Genomic DNA, 16,564 nt, shown 5'->3' with positions numbered 1-16,564 from the left:
TTTTCCAGTTAAGAACGGTGTTCTCCGACTCGGAGGAGCATGCATACTCTCATCCCAACGGCTCCATGGTTGCATTCCATTTAATGCACAAGGTCTCCTTTCTTCCACTTCCTTTTAAATACAGACTTTACCGTAACAGGAAGTAAATATCTGGTCTCGTCTCACCTTTTTAAACCAAAATGTTTTCAGTTTGCCTAAAAAACTCTCAGCAATGATGGGAATGTACAGTAACTGGAGACAAACACGATGCGCTCATGAAACTGGATCAGTCCTAAAACGTCCAGACCAGACTCATCCTCATCACTGGAGCGTCAGCAGGTTAATAACACAGATCAAACATGACCCCGCCCCTCTGCTCACTAACTCATCACAATGGTGTCAACAGTAACGAGGTTTTTAATTAGACCAGAACGATAAATCCACAGCAAACATCGGGTCCGATCAGGTGGTTCTGGGTTCTGCTATCTCCCCGGACTAACACAAGACAGCGTGACCTTCCTGTGGCCCTCAGCCTGCTGATAAACAGCTGTCGTACTTTCTGACAGGCTGTTGAAGGCATCACCGTCAGCACCGATACGGCAGCGGGTCACGCTGACACCAACAGAACCAGTCGGCGGTTTCAGGGTGTTGGATGAATCTTTGTTGCTTCAGATGTGAGAAACAAACCATGAGAGTTCTCCTGTCCTGGTTTCACGGCTCCTCCTGGTTCTGTCCCAGTCCCGGTAAGACCTCTGACGTCTCGGGACGCTCTGTTGTCCTCGTGTCCTCGTCTCTGTCAGGAATAGTGCTGGAAACCTGAAAGCTTTGATTCAGAAAGGCAGTTTAGGTTAATTTTTCTGTATAATTGATCCGGTTTTTGTCAATTTATGTTTTATCTAAATTTTCTTCCTGTTTTATTTTGAAATCCTTTGGTTCTGGTTAAAGGGCAGTTTATGATTTCTGTACAGATTCTTCAATAGTTTCTCATGATCAGTTAATATTGGTACGAATTAGAGCTGATTATGCTGTTGGTCAATTACGACCACAGGTGGATTTCCAAGTACTTTTATTTTGTAGGATTCCGTGCCTTTCCGTGAGTTAACTTCCTGTTTTGGTCACATGCCAGATTTCAGTTACAAAGAAGAATATCTGCAGCACTTTTTATCGTCTCAGGCCTCATCTGAAGACTCGGCCGTCGGCCAAGTTTATGTTTAAATTTAGATTTTAGCTCCAATCAACCACAGGAAGTCTAATCAACACGAAAATGATTATTCAAACAATTTTCTCACATTCCATTTTGCAAACATGCTTTTATTTTTGTGCCTTTTCTTGTTCACAAAAGTTACGCATATTGAGATGTTTTTGAGATGTCATCGCAAACAAAGATGGCAGAATGAGGCCAAAACCCATAGATGTGTAGGACAAACAGGAATGGCTCTCAAGAGCTTTGCTGTACAGCGTTCAGAGGAATTCTGTTCACATGGTTCCAATAGTGCCATAGTACAAATGTACAAGGAAATACTTTATTGGTATGACTATAATACATTTACTCTGGCCACACATGGCACACATGCTAATATTTTATTTAAATGACCTACATGATGTTTTTCCTCGCTGTGTAATGATAAATGACCCGCACTTGTATAGTGCCTCTCAGAGTAAGGACTCCAAAGCGCTTTACACTACAGTAATATATGTGCTAAATGTATATTTATGACAGTTTCCAGAGTTAACTTAAGGGTCACGTGACCACAACAAACGTGCATTCTTAAAACTCCCAGCTGCTCAGCAAAAACAAAGTACTTCAGTCTCTAAACATCCAACTCTGGAGCAGAACATAAAAACGGCACATAAATGATGAAAACTTTATTAAAATATGTGGAGAAACAAGAGCTGAAGTGGACTTCCGACGTTACCATGGAAACATGTAAACTCTGCTTGTTCAACAAAATAGCGCCAGCTGCTCAGCTTTATTCAAACAGCTCATGGTCTGTTTTTGTTCTTTGTAATCCTATGTATATATATATATATATATATATATATATATATATATATATATATATATATATATATATATACATATGTATATATATATATATATATATATATACACACATATACGTATATGTGTATATATATATATATATATATATATATATATATATATATATATATACACACATATACGTATATGTGTGTATATATATATATATATATATATATATATATATATATAATGTTTTGTTACTTACGATTGTGCCATTTCTATTAAAACAGTGTTTGTTTTTTACCATTTTATCACTTTCCTTCTGTTCAAAGTGTCTGGTACCAGAATCATTATGTCATCTCTGCTATGATGTCTTTGAGTGAAGTTTCATCAGTGGATGTACAATAAACCTGAGTCGGTTTTAGGCGTGAGGACGTCGCCCTGAGGTCACTCCGCTGGTTCAGATGTTGATCAATGATTGTTCATGTAAATAGATTCTTGTGTGTTTGTGCTGCAGGTGGAGGAAGGTGGTAAAGCAGACCGTTTGGAGCGCCCCCTGCAGGTGGGTGATGAGATTATCACCATTAACGATGTGGAGGTGAGCGGGTACCGACAGGAAGCCATCGTTCTCATCAAAGGATCTTATAAAACTCTGAAGCTCACTGTCCGCAGGTACAGACGTGTGTGTTTGTTGCAGAGAGGAGTACAATCATTTATACTAGTATTATTAGACTATAGAGTGACATGATTGTATTCCATCCATCCATTTTCTGAACCCGCTTGTCCATGTAGGGTCGCACGGGGGGGCTGGTGCCCATCTCCAGCGGTCAACGGGCAATCAGGCGGGGTACACCCTGGACAGAGAGCCGGTCCATCGCAGGCCAACACAGAGACACACAGGACAAACAATCATGCACACGCACGCACACACACACACACACACACACACACACACACACACACACACACACACACACACACACACACACACACACACACACACACACACACACCTAAGGACAATTTAGACAGACCAATCAACCTAACAGTCATGTTTTTGGACTGGGGGAGGAAGCCGGAGAACCCGGAGAGAACCCACGCATGCACAGGGAGAACATGCTAACTCCATGCAGAAAGACCCCAGGCTGGGAATCGAACCCCGGACCTTCTTGCTGCAAGGCAACAGCTCTAACCACTGCACCACTGCGCAGCCCGCATGATTGTGTTATTTTAAAAAATCCTGAAAATTACGTAAATGCAGTTTGAACACATCGCAGCTTGAGAATCTCACTGCAGCTCTCCCCTCAGACTGTAGGTGTCACTGCTGAGATGATAATGCTGCAGCACCTGAAATACTTTATACAGGAAGTACATTTATAAACCACAGGCACGAATAATAACGCCACTGCTTTGATTTTGAAGCAGAAAATAAGAGTAAATAAAACAAAATGACTAGAACCAAAATTTAAAGCCAAGACAAAGCCAGCTCCCTCTAGTGGCTGGTTGCAGTATATGTTTTATATGTTTTACACCCCCCCCCCCCCATGCAAATGAATGGGATGTTTTTCTGTCTTTAAAACACAAAAATGTGAGCTCATTGCTTCAGCCTGATTCATGCTTTTAGAAGTTTCCGTAACTTTTGTTGTGATTTTTTGTGATGTTGCTCAGTCTCACACACTCCCGCCTGTAGTCTCTGACGAGTCTCAGATAAACACAGTGACTACTAGTTTCCATCATCTTGCAACACTGTTGGTCTGTTAGCATGCTGGCTAAATCCAGTAGCAGAAATATCTGAGTCTTACTTTTGTCTTGCTGGAATTTTGTACGTCTTGAAATTTTCTTTTTAAGCTAAAAAATAACAAAGTCTTCACAGGAATCTGGAACACTTTTCATTTTAGTTTCTGAGTCAGAAAGTGCAAAAAGCACGAGACAAAACTGAGAGTACTTGAAAAGGAAAGGACAGGAACAAGACAAATGACATCATGTCCCTTGTGACCCAGCCATGCGTTGGAAAAGTGTGAAATGTACCAGTGGGCTGGGATTCCACACATAATTTACATATTTTCTCACGATTTTCTGTCCTGATTACAACGGTTGGAGGTTAGCCAAAGAGAAAAACCTCTCATCTAAACCATCTTTTACAAATTTCCTCCATTAGAGAGGCTGGAAGTCGAGACCCAGCTCATGTTGCGTTTTTAAATCTCTCAACTACATCACCTGTATGTGTGTGTGTGTGTGTGTGTGTGTGTGTGTGTGTGTGTGTGTGTGTACACGCTGAGATTTTAATAAAACACTCAGAGGCTTTTAGTGAAATCTGTTTTCCTGCATTCTGCTGACTTCGTAGAATAAATTAGATGAGTCTGATCACATGATGTGAACGAGCACTTTGATTGGCTGATTAAAGCACTGTCTGCTTCACGTCTGGGCACTAGTAATCAGTACAACTATGGAGCCACAGTTCCTAGGAAGAGGTTCCAGAAATGTTTCACGTTACTGTGATGCTCGTCTCCCTCCGGGTGTCGGGGGTAGCAGCCCTGGCAGGGAAGTCCAGAACTTTCTCTCTCCAGCCTGGAGATAACATCCCTCCTGGACTGACCCCAAGGCCCTTTTCTTGGAAGGACGTGTCTAGAACATCCCCCTTCCTCATGGTGTGTCAAGGAGACATTCTAACTGTGTCTGAACCACCTCAGCTGGCTCCTCTCGATGGGGAGGAGCAGCGGCTCTTGCCCCAGTCTCTCCCAGACGTCCCATCATCTCTAAGGCTGAGACCAGACCAGAGAAATCTCATTCCTGCATCTGTGATCTTGTTCCTTTGATCTTCCCAAAGCTCATGATGTGAGCTGAAGGTCGGAGCGTAGATCCGCTGGTAAATCAAGTCTTCACCTTCCATCTTTGGTCTCTGTCCTCCACAAAGATCTGGTCTCCCGGATCTCCTTCATCCATGAAAAACCCCAGAGACCCTTAACACCCCCTCCCCTCCCCTTTCCTTGTTTAGGATTATGGCCTCTGATTTGATGACACCTCATGACATCGTGGGTGTTTTTGTGTTACGGTCATGTGGATGGAGACAGCTCGGATGTCATTAGGCCTTGGGTTGATAAACCAGTTTTTTTAAACATTTCTCTAAACATCCAAAAGTTCCGACCTTTAAATCCTCGCCTTCAGGCTCTGATGTCAAAACAAGCCACTGCGAGAATTACAACCAGTTCATCAGAACGGTTTGGGTTTGGGACGTGACTGTGCCACTCTTAGTAGAAGACAGGAGGGGAAACACACCGCAGACCTTTAGACTTTAGAACACACACACGGTGACACAGGTGGAAAAGCACACCTGGTGCCGTGGGAGGGCGAGACTACAGGAGAGAGAGGTAACAGCAGAGCGGAGCGCTGATCTGCTTCCTGCAAGGTTCTGGAGGGGAACTGAGACACTGGACTCAGGTTGGTTGTTTTTGTTTATCTGTGGCCACACATGGAGCGTGTGTGTGTGTGTGTGTGTGTGTGTGTGTGTGTGTGTGTGTGTGTGTGTGTGTGTGTGTGTGTGTTTTAGCCAGTCAGCTGTGAAACTCTGCACCATGTTTCACACGAGTCACATGGGTGGTGTTAAAAGCTCTGGATGCCTCCTGCTGACTTCCTGCTGCTCTCTTTGCTGCATCAGAACGAGCTCACAGGTAGATAACGATTGATCTGGCTGGATTTGACTTTTAAAAAGGAACAGCTGATGGGATGTGCTGTTGAGGAAGTTTCATTGTCTTCATGTTTGGGGGGCATGTAGTTGTGGAAGAAGCATAATTTAAATATTAACAAACAGAGTTTGAGTTCTGTCAGTTCTAGTAAAGTTAGAATTCTGGGAGTACTAGTGATGTTAGAATTCTGGCAGTTCCAGTAAAGTTAGAATTCTGGCAAATCTAGTGAAGTAGAGTTCTTGGAGTACTAGTGAAGTTGGAATTCTGGGGTACTGATAAAGTTGGAATTCTGGGAGTACTAGTGAAGTTAGAATTCTGGCAGTTCTAGTGAAGGTAGAGTTCTTGGAGTTCTAGTAAAGTTAGAATTCTGGGAGTACTAGTGAAGTTAGAATTCTGGGGTACTGATAAAGTTAGAATTCTGGGAGTACTAGTGAAGTTAGAATTCTGGCAGTTCTAGTGAAGTAGAGTTCTTGGAGTACTAGTGAAGTTAGAATTCTGGGGTACTGATAAAGTTGGAATTCTGGGAGTACTAATGAAGTTAGAATTCTGGCAGTTCTAGTGAAGGTAGAGTTCTTGGAGTTCTAGTAAAGTTAGAATTCTGTGAGTACTAGTGAAGTTAGAATTCTGGGAGTACTAGTGAAGTTAGAATTCTGGAAGTACTAGTGAAGTAGAGTTCTTGGAGTACTAGTGAAGTTAGAATTCTGGGAGTACTAGTGAAGTTAAAATTCTGGGAGTACTAGTGAAGGTAGAGTTCTTGGAGTTCTAGTGAAGTTAGAATTCTGGGGTACTAGTAAAGTTAGAATTCTGGGAGTACTAGTGAAGTTAGAATTCTGAGAGTTTTAGTGAAGTTAGAATTCTGGCAGTTCTAGTGAAGTAGAGTTCTTGGAGTACTAGTGAAGTTAGAATTCTGGGAGTACTAGTGAAGTTAGAATTCTGGGAGTACTAGTGAAGGTAGAGTTCTTGGAGTTCTAGTGAAGTTAGAATTCTGGGGTACTAGTAAAGTTAGAATTCTGGGAGTACTAGTGAAGTTAGAATTCTGGGAGTTCTAGTGAAGTTAGAATTCTGGCAGTTCTAGTGAAATAGAGTTCTTGGAGTACTAGTGAAGTTAGAATTCTGGGGTACTGATAACGTTGGAATTCTGGGAGTACTAGTGAAGTTAGAATTCTGGCAGTTCTAGTGAAGGTAGAGTTCTTGGAGTTCTAGTAAAGTTAGAATTCTGTGAGTACTAGTGAAGTTAGAATTCATGGAGTACTAGTGAAGTTAGAATTCTGGAAGTACTAGTGAAGTTAGAATTCTGAGAGTTTTAGTGAAGTTAGAATTCTGGCAGTTCTAGTGATTGGAGTACTAGTGAAGTTAGAATTCTGGGAGTACTAGTGAAGTTAGAATTCTGGGGTACTGATAAAGTTAGAATTCTGGGAGTACTAGTGAAGTTAGAATTCTGGCAGTTCTAGTGAAGTAGAGTTCTTGGAGTACTAGTGAAGTTAGAATTCTGGCAGTTCTAGTGAAGTTAGAATTCTGGCAGTTCTAGTGAAGTAGAGTTCTTGGAGTTCTAGTGAAGTTATAATTCTGGCAGTACTAGTGAAGTTAGAATTCTGGCAGTTCTAGTGAAGTAGAGTTCTTGGAGTTCTAGTGAAGTTAGAATTCTGGGAGTACTAGTGAAGTTAGAATTCTGGGGTACTGATAAAGTTAGAATTCTGGGAGTACTAGTGAAGTTAGAATTCTGGGAGTACTAGTGAAGGTAGAGTTCTTGGAGTTCTAGTGAAGTTAGAATTCTGGGGTACTAGTAAAGTTAGAATTCTGGGAGTACTAGTGAAGTTAGAATTCTGGGAGTTCTAGTGAAGTTAGAATTCTGGGAGTACTAGTGAAGTTAGAATTCTGGCAGTTCTAGTGAAATAGAGTTCTTGGAGTACTAGTGAAGTTAGAATTCTGGGGGACTGATAAAGTTAGAATTCTGGGAGTACTAGTGAAGTTAGAATTCTGGCAGTTCTAGTGAAGGTAGAGTTCTTGGAGTTCTAGTAAAGTTAGAATTCTGAGAGTTTTAGTGAAGTTAGAATTCTGGCAGTTCTAGTGAAATAGAGTTCTTGGAGTACTAGTGAAGTTAGAATTCTGGGAGTACTAGTGAAGTTAGAATTCTGGGAGTACTAGTGAAGTTAGAATTCTGGGAGTACTAGTGAAGTTAGAATTCTGGAAGTACTAGTGAAGTTAGAATTCTGGCAGTTCTAGTGAAGTTAGAATTCTGGCAGTTCTAGTGAAGTAGAGTTCTTGGAGTTCTAGTGAAGTTAGAATTCTGGGAGTACTAGTGAAGTTAGAATTCTGGCAGTTCTAGTGAAGTAGAGTTCTTGGAGTTCTAGTGAAGTTATAATTCTGGGAGTACTAGTGAAGTTAGAATTCTGGCAGTTCTAGTGAAGTAGAGTTCTTGGAGTTCTATTGAAGTTAGAATTCTGGGAGTACTAGTGAAGTAAGAATTCTGGGGTACTGATAAAGTTAGAATTCTGGGAGTACTAGTGAAGTTAGAATTCTGGGAGTACTAGTGAAGGTAGAGTTCTTGGAGTTCTAGTGAAGTTAGAATTCTGGGGTACTAGTAAAGTTAGAATTCTGGGAGTACTAGTGAAGTTAGAATTCTGGGAGTTCTAGTGAAGTTAGAATTCTGGGAGTACTAGTGAAGTTAGAATTCTGGCAGTTCTAGTGAAATAGAGTTCTTGGAGTACTAGTGAAGTTAGAATTCTGGGGGACTGATAAAGTTAGAATTCTGGGAGTACTAGTGAAGTTAGAATTCTGGCAGTTCTAGTGAAGGTAGAGTTCTTGGAGTTCTAGTAAAGTTAGAATTCTGAGAGTTTTAGTGAAGTTAGAATTCTGGCAGTTCTAGTGAAATAGAGTTCTTGGAGTACTAGTGAAGTTAGAATTCTGGGAGTACTAGTGAAGTTAGAATTCTGGGAGTACTAGTGAAGTTAGAATTCTGGGAGTACTAGTGAAGTTAGAATTCTGGGAGTACTAGTGAAGTTAGAATTCTAGCAGTTCTAGTGAAGTTAGAATTCTGGCAGTTCTAGTGAAGTAGAGTTCTTGGAGTTCTAGTGAAGTTAGAATTCTGGGAGTACTAGTGAAGTTAGAATTCTGGCAGTTCTAGTGAAGTAGAGTTCTTGGAGTTCTAGTGAAGTTAGAATTCTGGGAGTACTAGTGAAGTTAGAATTCTGGGAGTTCTAGTGAAGTTAGAATTCTGGGAGTACTAGTGAAGTTAGAATTCTGGCAGTTCTAGTGAAATAGAGTTCTTGGAGTACTAGTAAAGTTAGAATTCTGGGGTACTGATAAAGTTAGAATTCTGGGAGTACTAGTGAAGTTAGAATTCTGGCAGTTCTAGTGAAGGTAGAGTTCTTGGAGTTCTAGTGAAGTTAGAATTCTGGGAGTACTAGTGAAGTTAGAATTCTGGAAGTACTAGTGAAGTTAGAATTCTGAGAGTTTTAGTGAAGTTAGAATTCTGGCAGTTCTAGTGAAGTAGAGTTCTTGGAGTACTAGTGAAGTTAGAATTCTGGGAGTACTAGTGAAGTTAGAATTCTGGGAGTACTAGTTAAGTTAGAATTCTGGGAGTACTAGTGAAGTTAGAATTCTGGCAGTTCTAGTGAAGTTAGAATTCTGGCAGTTCTAGTGAAGTTAGAATTCTGGGAGTTCTAGTGAAGTTAGAATTCTGGGAGTACTAGTGAATTTAGAATTCTGGGAGTTCTAGTGAAGTTAGAATTCTGGCAGTTCTAGTGAAGATAGAATTCTGGCAGTTCTAGTGAAGTAGAGTTCTTGGAGTACTAGTGAAGTTAGAGCTCTGGGGTACTGATAAAGTTAGAATTCTGGCAGTTCTAGTGAAGGTAGAGTTCTTGGAGTTCTAGTGAAGTTAGAATTCTGAGAGTACTAGTGAACTTAGAATTCTGGCAGTTCTAGTGAAGTAGAGTTCTTGGAGTACTAGTGAAGTTAGAGTTCTGGGGTACAATTAAAGTTAGAATTCTGGGAGTACTAGTGAAGTTAGAATTCTGGGAGTACTAGAGAAGTTAGAATTCTGGCAGTTCTAGTGAAGTAGAGTTCTTGGAGTACTAGTGAAGTTTGAATTCTGGGAGTACTAGTGAAGTTAGAATTCTGGCAGTTCTAGTGAAGTAGAGTTCTTGGAGTACTAGTGAAGTAGAGTTCTTGGAGTTCTAGTGAAGTTAGAATTCTGGCAGTTCTAGTGAAGTAGAGTTCTTGGAGTACTAGTGAAGTTAGAATTCTGGGAGTACTAGTGAAGTTAGAATTCTGGGAGTACTAGTCAAGTTAGAATTCTGGGAGTACTAGTGAAGTTAGAATTCTGGGAGTACTAGTGAAGTTAGAATTCTGGCAGTTCTAGTGAAGTTAGAATTCTGGCAGTTCTAGTGAAGTAGAGTTCTTGGAGTTCTAGTGAAGTTAGAATTCTGGGAGTTCTAGTGAAGTTAGAATTCTGGGAGTACTAGTGAAGTTAGAATTCTGGCAGTTCTAGTGAAGTAGAGTTCTTGGAGTACTAGTGAAGTTAGAGTTCTGGGGTACTGATAAAGTTAGAATTCTGGCAGTTCTAGTGAAGGTAGAGTTCTTGGAGTTCTAGTGAAGTTAGAATTCTGAGAGTACTAGTGAAGTTAGAATTCTGGCAGTTCTAGTGAAGTAGAGTTCTTGGAGTACTAGTGAAGTTAGAGTTCTGGGGTACAATTAAAGTTAGAATTCTGGGAGTACTAGTGAAGTTAGAATTCTGAGAGTACTAGTGAAGTTAGAATTCTGGCAGTTCTAGTGAAGTAGAGTTCTTGGAGTACTAGTGAAGTTAGAGTTCTGGGGTACAATTAAAGTTAGAAGTCTGGGAGTACTAGTGAAGTTAGAATTCTGGGAGTACTAGAGAAGTTAGAATTCTGGCAGTTCTAGTGAAGTAGAGTTCTTGGAGTACTAGTGAAGTTTGAATTCTGGGAGTACTAGTGAAGTTAGAATTCTGGCAGTTCTAGTGAAGTAGAGTTCTTGGAGTACTAGTGAAGTAGAGTTCTTGGAGTTCTAGTGAAGTTAGAATTCTGGGGGTACTAGTGAAGTTAGGGTTCTGAGGGTACTAGTGAAGTTAGAGCTCTTGGAGTACTAGTGAAGTTAAAGTTCTGGGGGTACTAGTGAAGTTAGCACAGGAGCACTGACAGGAAGAAGAAAGCAGGGCAAATATCGAAGGCACTCAAAAAGAGAGAAAGCCTGGAATAAAGAGGAGGACTAATAAACAGGGAAAATAACTCATCAGAGAGTTTCGCAAATCCAATTAAAGATTATCGAAAATTTAGTGTAGGGGGGCCCCATGTCTGTGTTCGCCTTGGGCCCCCAAATTGCTTAATCCGCCACTGATCAGAAGCTAATGCAGGAGATAGGAGTAGGAGACTATTTTCATTTTCAGCCTGCATGAAACACTCAGTGACCCATTAGAATCAGAAATGTTTTTTCCAGTGTTCCGCACCTTTAATGTTACAGGGACAGATGTGCCAAGTTTTCCCAAGCTAGCTCAATACAAACTTTAAAATCAACATTCGGACAACGACACGAATTCCACAACAATAAATGAACTGTTGAAGTTCTGAGGTGTTTTGCACGAGTCATTTTAGAGCAATAAAATAAAGAAAGAAGCAAAAACAAAGATCCGTGACAAGCAAGTGATTAGCCTAAGTTAGCTTAGCATGCTAATCAGAGCGAATTGTATTGAACCAACAACCACTCAGTATAGTAAGGATTTATTAGATATGATTTATGTTCATCACCTCACAGGACCAATGGTCTGCTTACATCCTACTCTCCACCTTCTGTTTATCAGTGGAAAGGCATGTGTGTGTGTGTGTGTGTGTGTGTGTGTGTGTGTGTGTGTGTGTGTGTGTGTGTGTGTGTGTGTGTGTGTGTCCCATCCTCATTGTCAGATACACAAAAGATATGATGTCAACGACAAACACACCTTTCAGACGCCGCCCCGTTCACCACACCTGTTGGACCATTTTTTTGCCTTCTACCCTTCATACCTGCCTCGGCACGTTCTGATTGGTTCACTCAGGCTGACTCTGATTGGCTAAAAAACAAAAGTAAAAAGAAATTCTGACACGTTCCAACAAACGCCGACGTTCTTACACAGACGGACAGAGAGCGATGCCAGAAGTGAGAATTAAACGAGGCGAACTCGAAGCAGGAGCTGCCAGTCAGAAATGTAAGAGTTTATTTTTTATTTTTCCTGTTTGTGTCGAACTTCAAATCCTCTAAATGTCTTCTGGGCTTTTATCTCAGACCAGTGGATGATTCACTGATACTTTACCTTCATTCTGTTAAAGTTGTAAATGACAAAAAGGTCAATCATGGCTTTCCTCACATGCATCTTCTGATGAACTCGTTTCTGTTTTGTGTTTGTGATGAATTCTCTTCAAAAGGTCGTCCCACATGAAACCGGCAGCCACTAGCAGGTTTTATCTTAGCTTGATGAATGTGATTTTAAATCTGCATGTTGAGAGAGACTCTCCAGTCCTTACTTATCTGTAAGTTATAAATGGCAGTGGGTCACTGAAAAAGGCAAAGGGCAGCCGTTCATGTTTACATCACCAGATAGATTAAAACATGTGATTCAAGATAGCCGCCGTGGCTAATCCTGCTTTATAAACGTTGTATTTTTTCTCCGTCACTTCTACAGATATTGAGATAATACACACATCCTGGCCAAAAAAGTCACACACTGTAAGTGAAGTTTATGTCTATTGTGCTTACCACAGAAAGAAAAATCACAAAGAACAACAAAACAAATCATAAAGTCATAAAGGGATCATAAAACAAAACAGTAATCTATCATAACCATGAAAGATAATTAACCCTTTGATGCATAATGGTCACTACAGCGGACAAGTACTCAAAATTTATATTCTTTATTTATGTTTATGTATTTAGCAGATGCTTTTGTCCAAAGCGACTTACAAGTGATAATCGGCATGTTGCCCTTGAGGCTAACAATAACAACAACAACAACAACTTGACATCAATCATGGAGAGGAGGGAACAAGGAGTGGACAGTAGAGAGGGGGGATGGGTGCAGGGAGGGTGCTAGTTTAGAAGATGCTCTCTGAAGAGCAGGGTCTTCAGGAGTTTCTTGAAAATAGAAAAGGAAGCCGCAGTTCTGGTAGTGTTAGGAAGGTCATTCCACATTTGTGGAACGATGCATGAGAAGAGCCTGGATTGTCCTGAGCGTGGTGTAGACACTGCTAGCCGACAATCCTGTGATGACCGGAGCGGCCGGGCCGAGACGTAAGCCTTTGCAAGAGGATTCAGGTAGATGGGAGCCGTACCGTCTCGGACTTTGTATGCTAGTGTTAGCAATTTGAATTTGACGCGTGCTGCTAGCGGTAGCCAGTGGAGCTCAATGAACAGAGGGGTGACGTGTGCTCTTTTAGGCTGATTGAAGACCAGACGCGCCGCTGCGTTCTGGACCATTTGAAGAGGTCTCACAGTACAGCCTGGAAGACCAGATAGAAGGGCGTTGCAGTCATCGAGGCGGGAGATGACAGTAGATTGCACCAGGAGCTGGGTGGCATGTTGGCTATTTGCTATTAAGCACAGCTGTTGAAAACTTTATTGCATGCGAGCCCCTCCTCCTTTTGGACTTCAGTAAGTCAAGCCAACATATTTCATGTTCAGAATACTCGCTGTCCACTGAGGTGGACGTTTAGTAAATTACTTGTAAATTATTAAATGTTACAAAAATATTTGTTGAAATCTGTTTAAATTACACCTAAAGATGAATGAAAAAACCGACACAAATCCTTCTCCAGCACATCCCAAAGATTCTCAATGAGGTTAAGGCCTGGACTCTCTGGTGGCCGATCCATGTGTGAAAATATGTCTCATGCTCCCTGAACCATCCATCCATCCATCCATCCATCCATCCATCCATCCATCCATCCATCCATCCATCCATCCATCCATTCATCCATCCATCCATCCATCCATCCATCCATCCATTCATTCATTCTCTTCCGATTATCCGGACTCGGGTCACGGAGGTAGCAGCCTAAGCCAAAAGGCCCAGACTTTCCTCTTCTCTGCTACTCAGGCCAGCTTCTCCGGGGGAATCCTAAGGCATTCCCTGGCCAGCCGAGAGACAGTCCCTCCGTGTCCTGAGTCTCTCTTTATGTCTCCTCCCGGTTGGACGTGCCCAGAAAACCTCACCAGGAAGGCGTCTAGGAGGCATCCTGACCAGATGCCCAAACCACATCAACTGGCCCCTCTTGATGTGGAGGAGCAGCGGGTCTACTCCGAGCCCCTCCTGGATGACCGAGCTTCTCACCCTTCCGACCCACACTTGTATAGGCCTTTCAGAGGACTCCAAAGCACTTTACACTACAGTGAATCATTCTCCCAACCACACACACATTAACACCCTGATGATGATGACCTATGATTAGGGTTGGGCATCGTTTGATTTTGAACGATTCCAATTCCAATTCCTTGTTTCGAATCGATTCCCGATTCCGATTCTTTCAAGACATGACATGTTTTAGACGAGCCAGCTAACCACAGGTCCTACTTGATGAAATAATCTTAACTTCAACATGAATTTTAACTCTATGAACAACAACATCACCTTCATTTAGACAAAAACATGTTTTGGAGACAAAAAGAAGACGACTTGCAGCACAACCAGTGTGTTTGTTTCTGACCACGACTAAAGTCTGGAAGCAGCCTCTGGGATGAGAGGCTAAACGTCTCCAACATATCCAGAAACGTCCAGCTGTTTTCAGCTACAACTCTCAGGATGATCATGTCCAGGATGACTGAGAACTACTCCTCCATGCTGCAGCAGCGTTCAGTCACAACAGGAAGTGGAACTTAAACGTAGCTGCTGTCAGTAACAAGCTAACAGGTTTAAACATTAAAACTCAACAGAAATAGTTCAGAAAGGAAATTAAAATGTTATTTATTTTTGTTATTATTATTAATATTATTATTATAATGATCATCATCATCATTATTGTTATTATTATTATAATGATCATCATTATTATTATTATTATTATTATTATTATTGTCATGATTATTATTATTATTATTATTATTATTATTATTATTATTATCATGATCATCATCATTATTATTATTATTATTATAATGATCATCATTATTATTATTATTATTATCATGATCATTATTATTATTATTATTATCATGATCATCATCATTATTATTATTATTATTATTATAATGATCATCATTATTATTATTATTATTATCATGATCATCATCATCATTATTACTATTATTATTATTATTATTATCATGATCATCATCATTATTATTATTATTATTGTTATTATCATGATCATCATCATCATTATTATTATTATCATGATCATTATTATTATTATTATTATTATTATTATTATTATTATAATGATCATCATCATTATTATTATTATTATTATTATTATTATTATAATGATCATCATCATTATTATTATTATTATCATGATCATTATTATTATTATTATTATTATCATGATCATCATCATTATTATTATTATTATTATAATGATCATCATTATTATTATTATTATTATCATGATCATCATCATCATTATTATTATTATTATTGTTATTATCATGATCATCATCATCATTATTATTATTATCATGATCATTATTATTATTATTATTATTATTATTATCATGATCATCATCATTATTATTATCATCATCATCATCATTATTGTTATTATCATGATCATCATCATCATTATTATTATTATTATTATTATTATTATTTATTGTGGCAGAAGCTGGTGTGGTCCACCACAGAGAAGCTGCTCTTGCATGATGACTTTCATTATTCTACAGGTTATTGTTCAGCCTTCTGACGCACACACACACACACACACACACACACACACACACACACACACACACACACACACACACACACACACACACACACACACACACACACACACACACACACACACACACACGACAGGTGAGTAGCGCTAATCTCACCTCATGAGGAAAACCTGATATCAGGTGTCAAATAAAACGATAGTTTGTGATTTAGAAATTGATAATAGATCTACTTGAACTAAGGTTGTTATTGTTGCTAACCGAACAAACTTTCGAAGTTGCATAAAAGAGCGAAAATGCACATAGATGTGTATTAACAGTCAAAAACGTTGAAGGAAAGTTAGACAACACATAAAATGCTTTGGAAAGAAACTAGGGGCGAAATTAATACGTTCATGCAGAAATAAAAAGAAACTTGACCCAGTATGTATTAATTTATTGTGTTTTTTCATGAATTGGCAGCTTCTGTCTTCCGTATTGGTGGTTTGGAGTTTCCAGCCCTCTGCAGACTGGGCATTGGTGCGCTTGTGTTCATTACTTGTTAATAATCCCTGTCGTGCATCTTGCAGCTGTTTTGCCAGAGTTTTCTTCTAATCCTCACCGAGCAGCCGTCTTTACTTCTCCTGGGTCACGTTACACTCAAGAATTTTATTGTTTCTGAGGCAGAAAGACAAAAGGAGCAATGTGACACTCCAGACACTAGGCACCTGCTGGTTCTTGTTGTTCATTATTGTTTGTCGCTGCAGAACGTCTTAATCCACCGTTTGGTAGCATTCCTGTTGGAGGGTGAAATGTGTTCATCAGTACTGAGGTTAAAAAAAACCTCCAGGTTCCCGTCCACGCCCCACTTCTAAGTTGCCATATCTTAACCTCTTCGTCTCACTTTATATAACATGTGTTTCAATTCAGTTTAGTTTATTTATAAAGCGCCAAATCACGACAAGTCGTCTCAAGGCACTTCACAAAGTTAACACGCCACTTAGTTCATCATGCCAATTAGTTACAAGTTTCATTTCTAAAGAAAGTCAGCAGGTTGCATCGAGTCACTGACTAGTGTCTT

General features: G+C 40.0%; 1 protein-coding gene across 10 annotated transcripts in view; it reads left to right on the top strand.

The window, feature by feature from the left end:
* shroom3 (shroom family member 3) overlaps positions 1 to 16,564 on the top strand; it is an 85,641-nt gene that overhangs the window by 10,891 nt on the left and 58,186 nt on the right. For 2 of the 10 annotated variants that reach the window (XM_015943453.3, XM_015943452.3), the window contains exon 2: positions 2,484 to 2,638. The exons of 1 other annotated variant lie outside the window; for it this stretch is intronic. In XM_015943453.3, coding sequence (XP_015798939.3) covers positions 2,484 to 2,638 — 155 coding nt within the window. Of the gene's footprint in view, positions 1 to 451; positions 723 to 2,483; positions 2,639 to 4,208; positions 5,405 to 5,509; positions 5,635 to 11,508; positions 11,843 to 16,564 lie in introns of those variants that run through there. 7 more of the 10 variants (XM_070552550.1, XM_070552548.1, XM_015943454.3 and 4 more) reach the window with 7 other exon arrangements.

This window comes from Nothobranchius furzeri, chromosome 6, assembly GCF_043380555.1.
Source record: "Nothobranchius furzeri strain GRZ-AD chromosome 6, NfurGRZ-RIMD1, whole genome shotgun sequence".
In the NCBI taxonomy this organism is placed as follows: domain Eukaryota; kingdom Metazoa; phylum Chordata; class Actinopteri; order Cyprinodontiformes; family Nothobranchiidae; genus Nothobranchius; species Nothobranchius furzeri.
The sequence above is the reverse complement of the archived record's forward strand: the minus strand, read 5'-3'. Positions and strand labels throughout refer to the sequence as shown.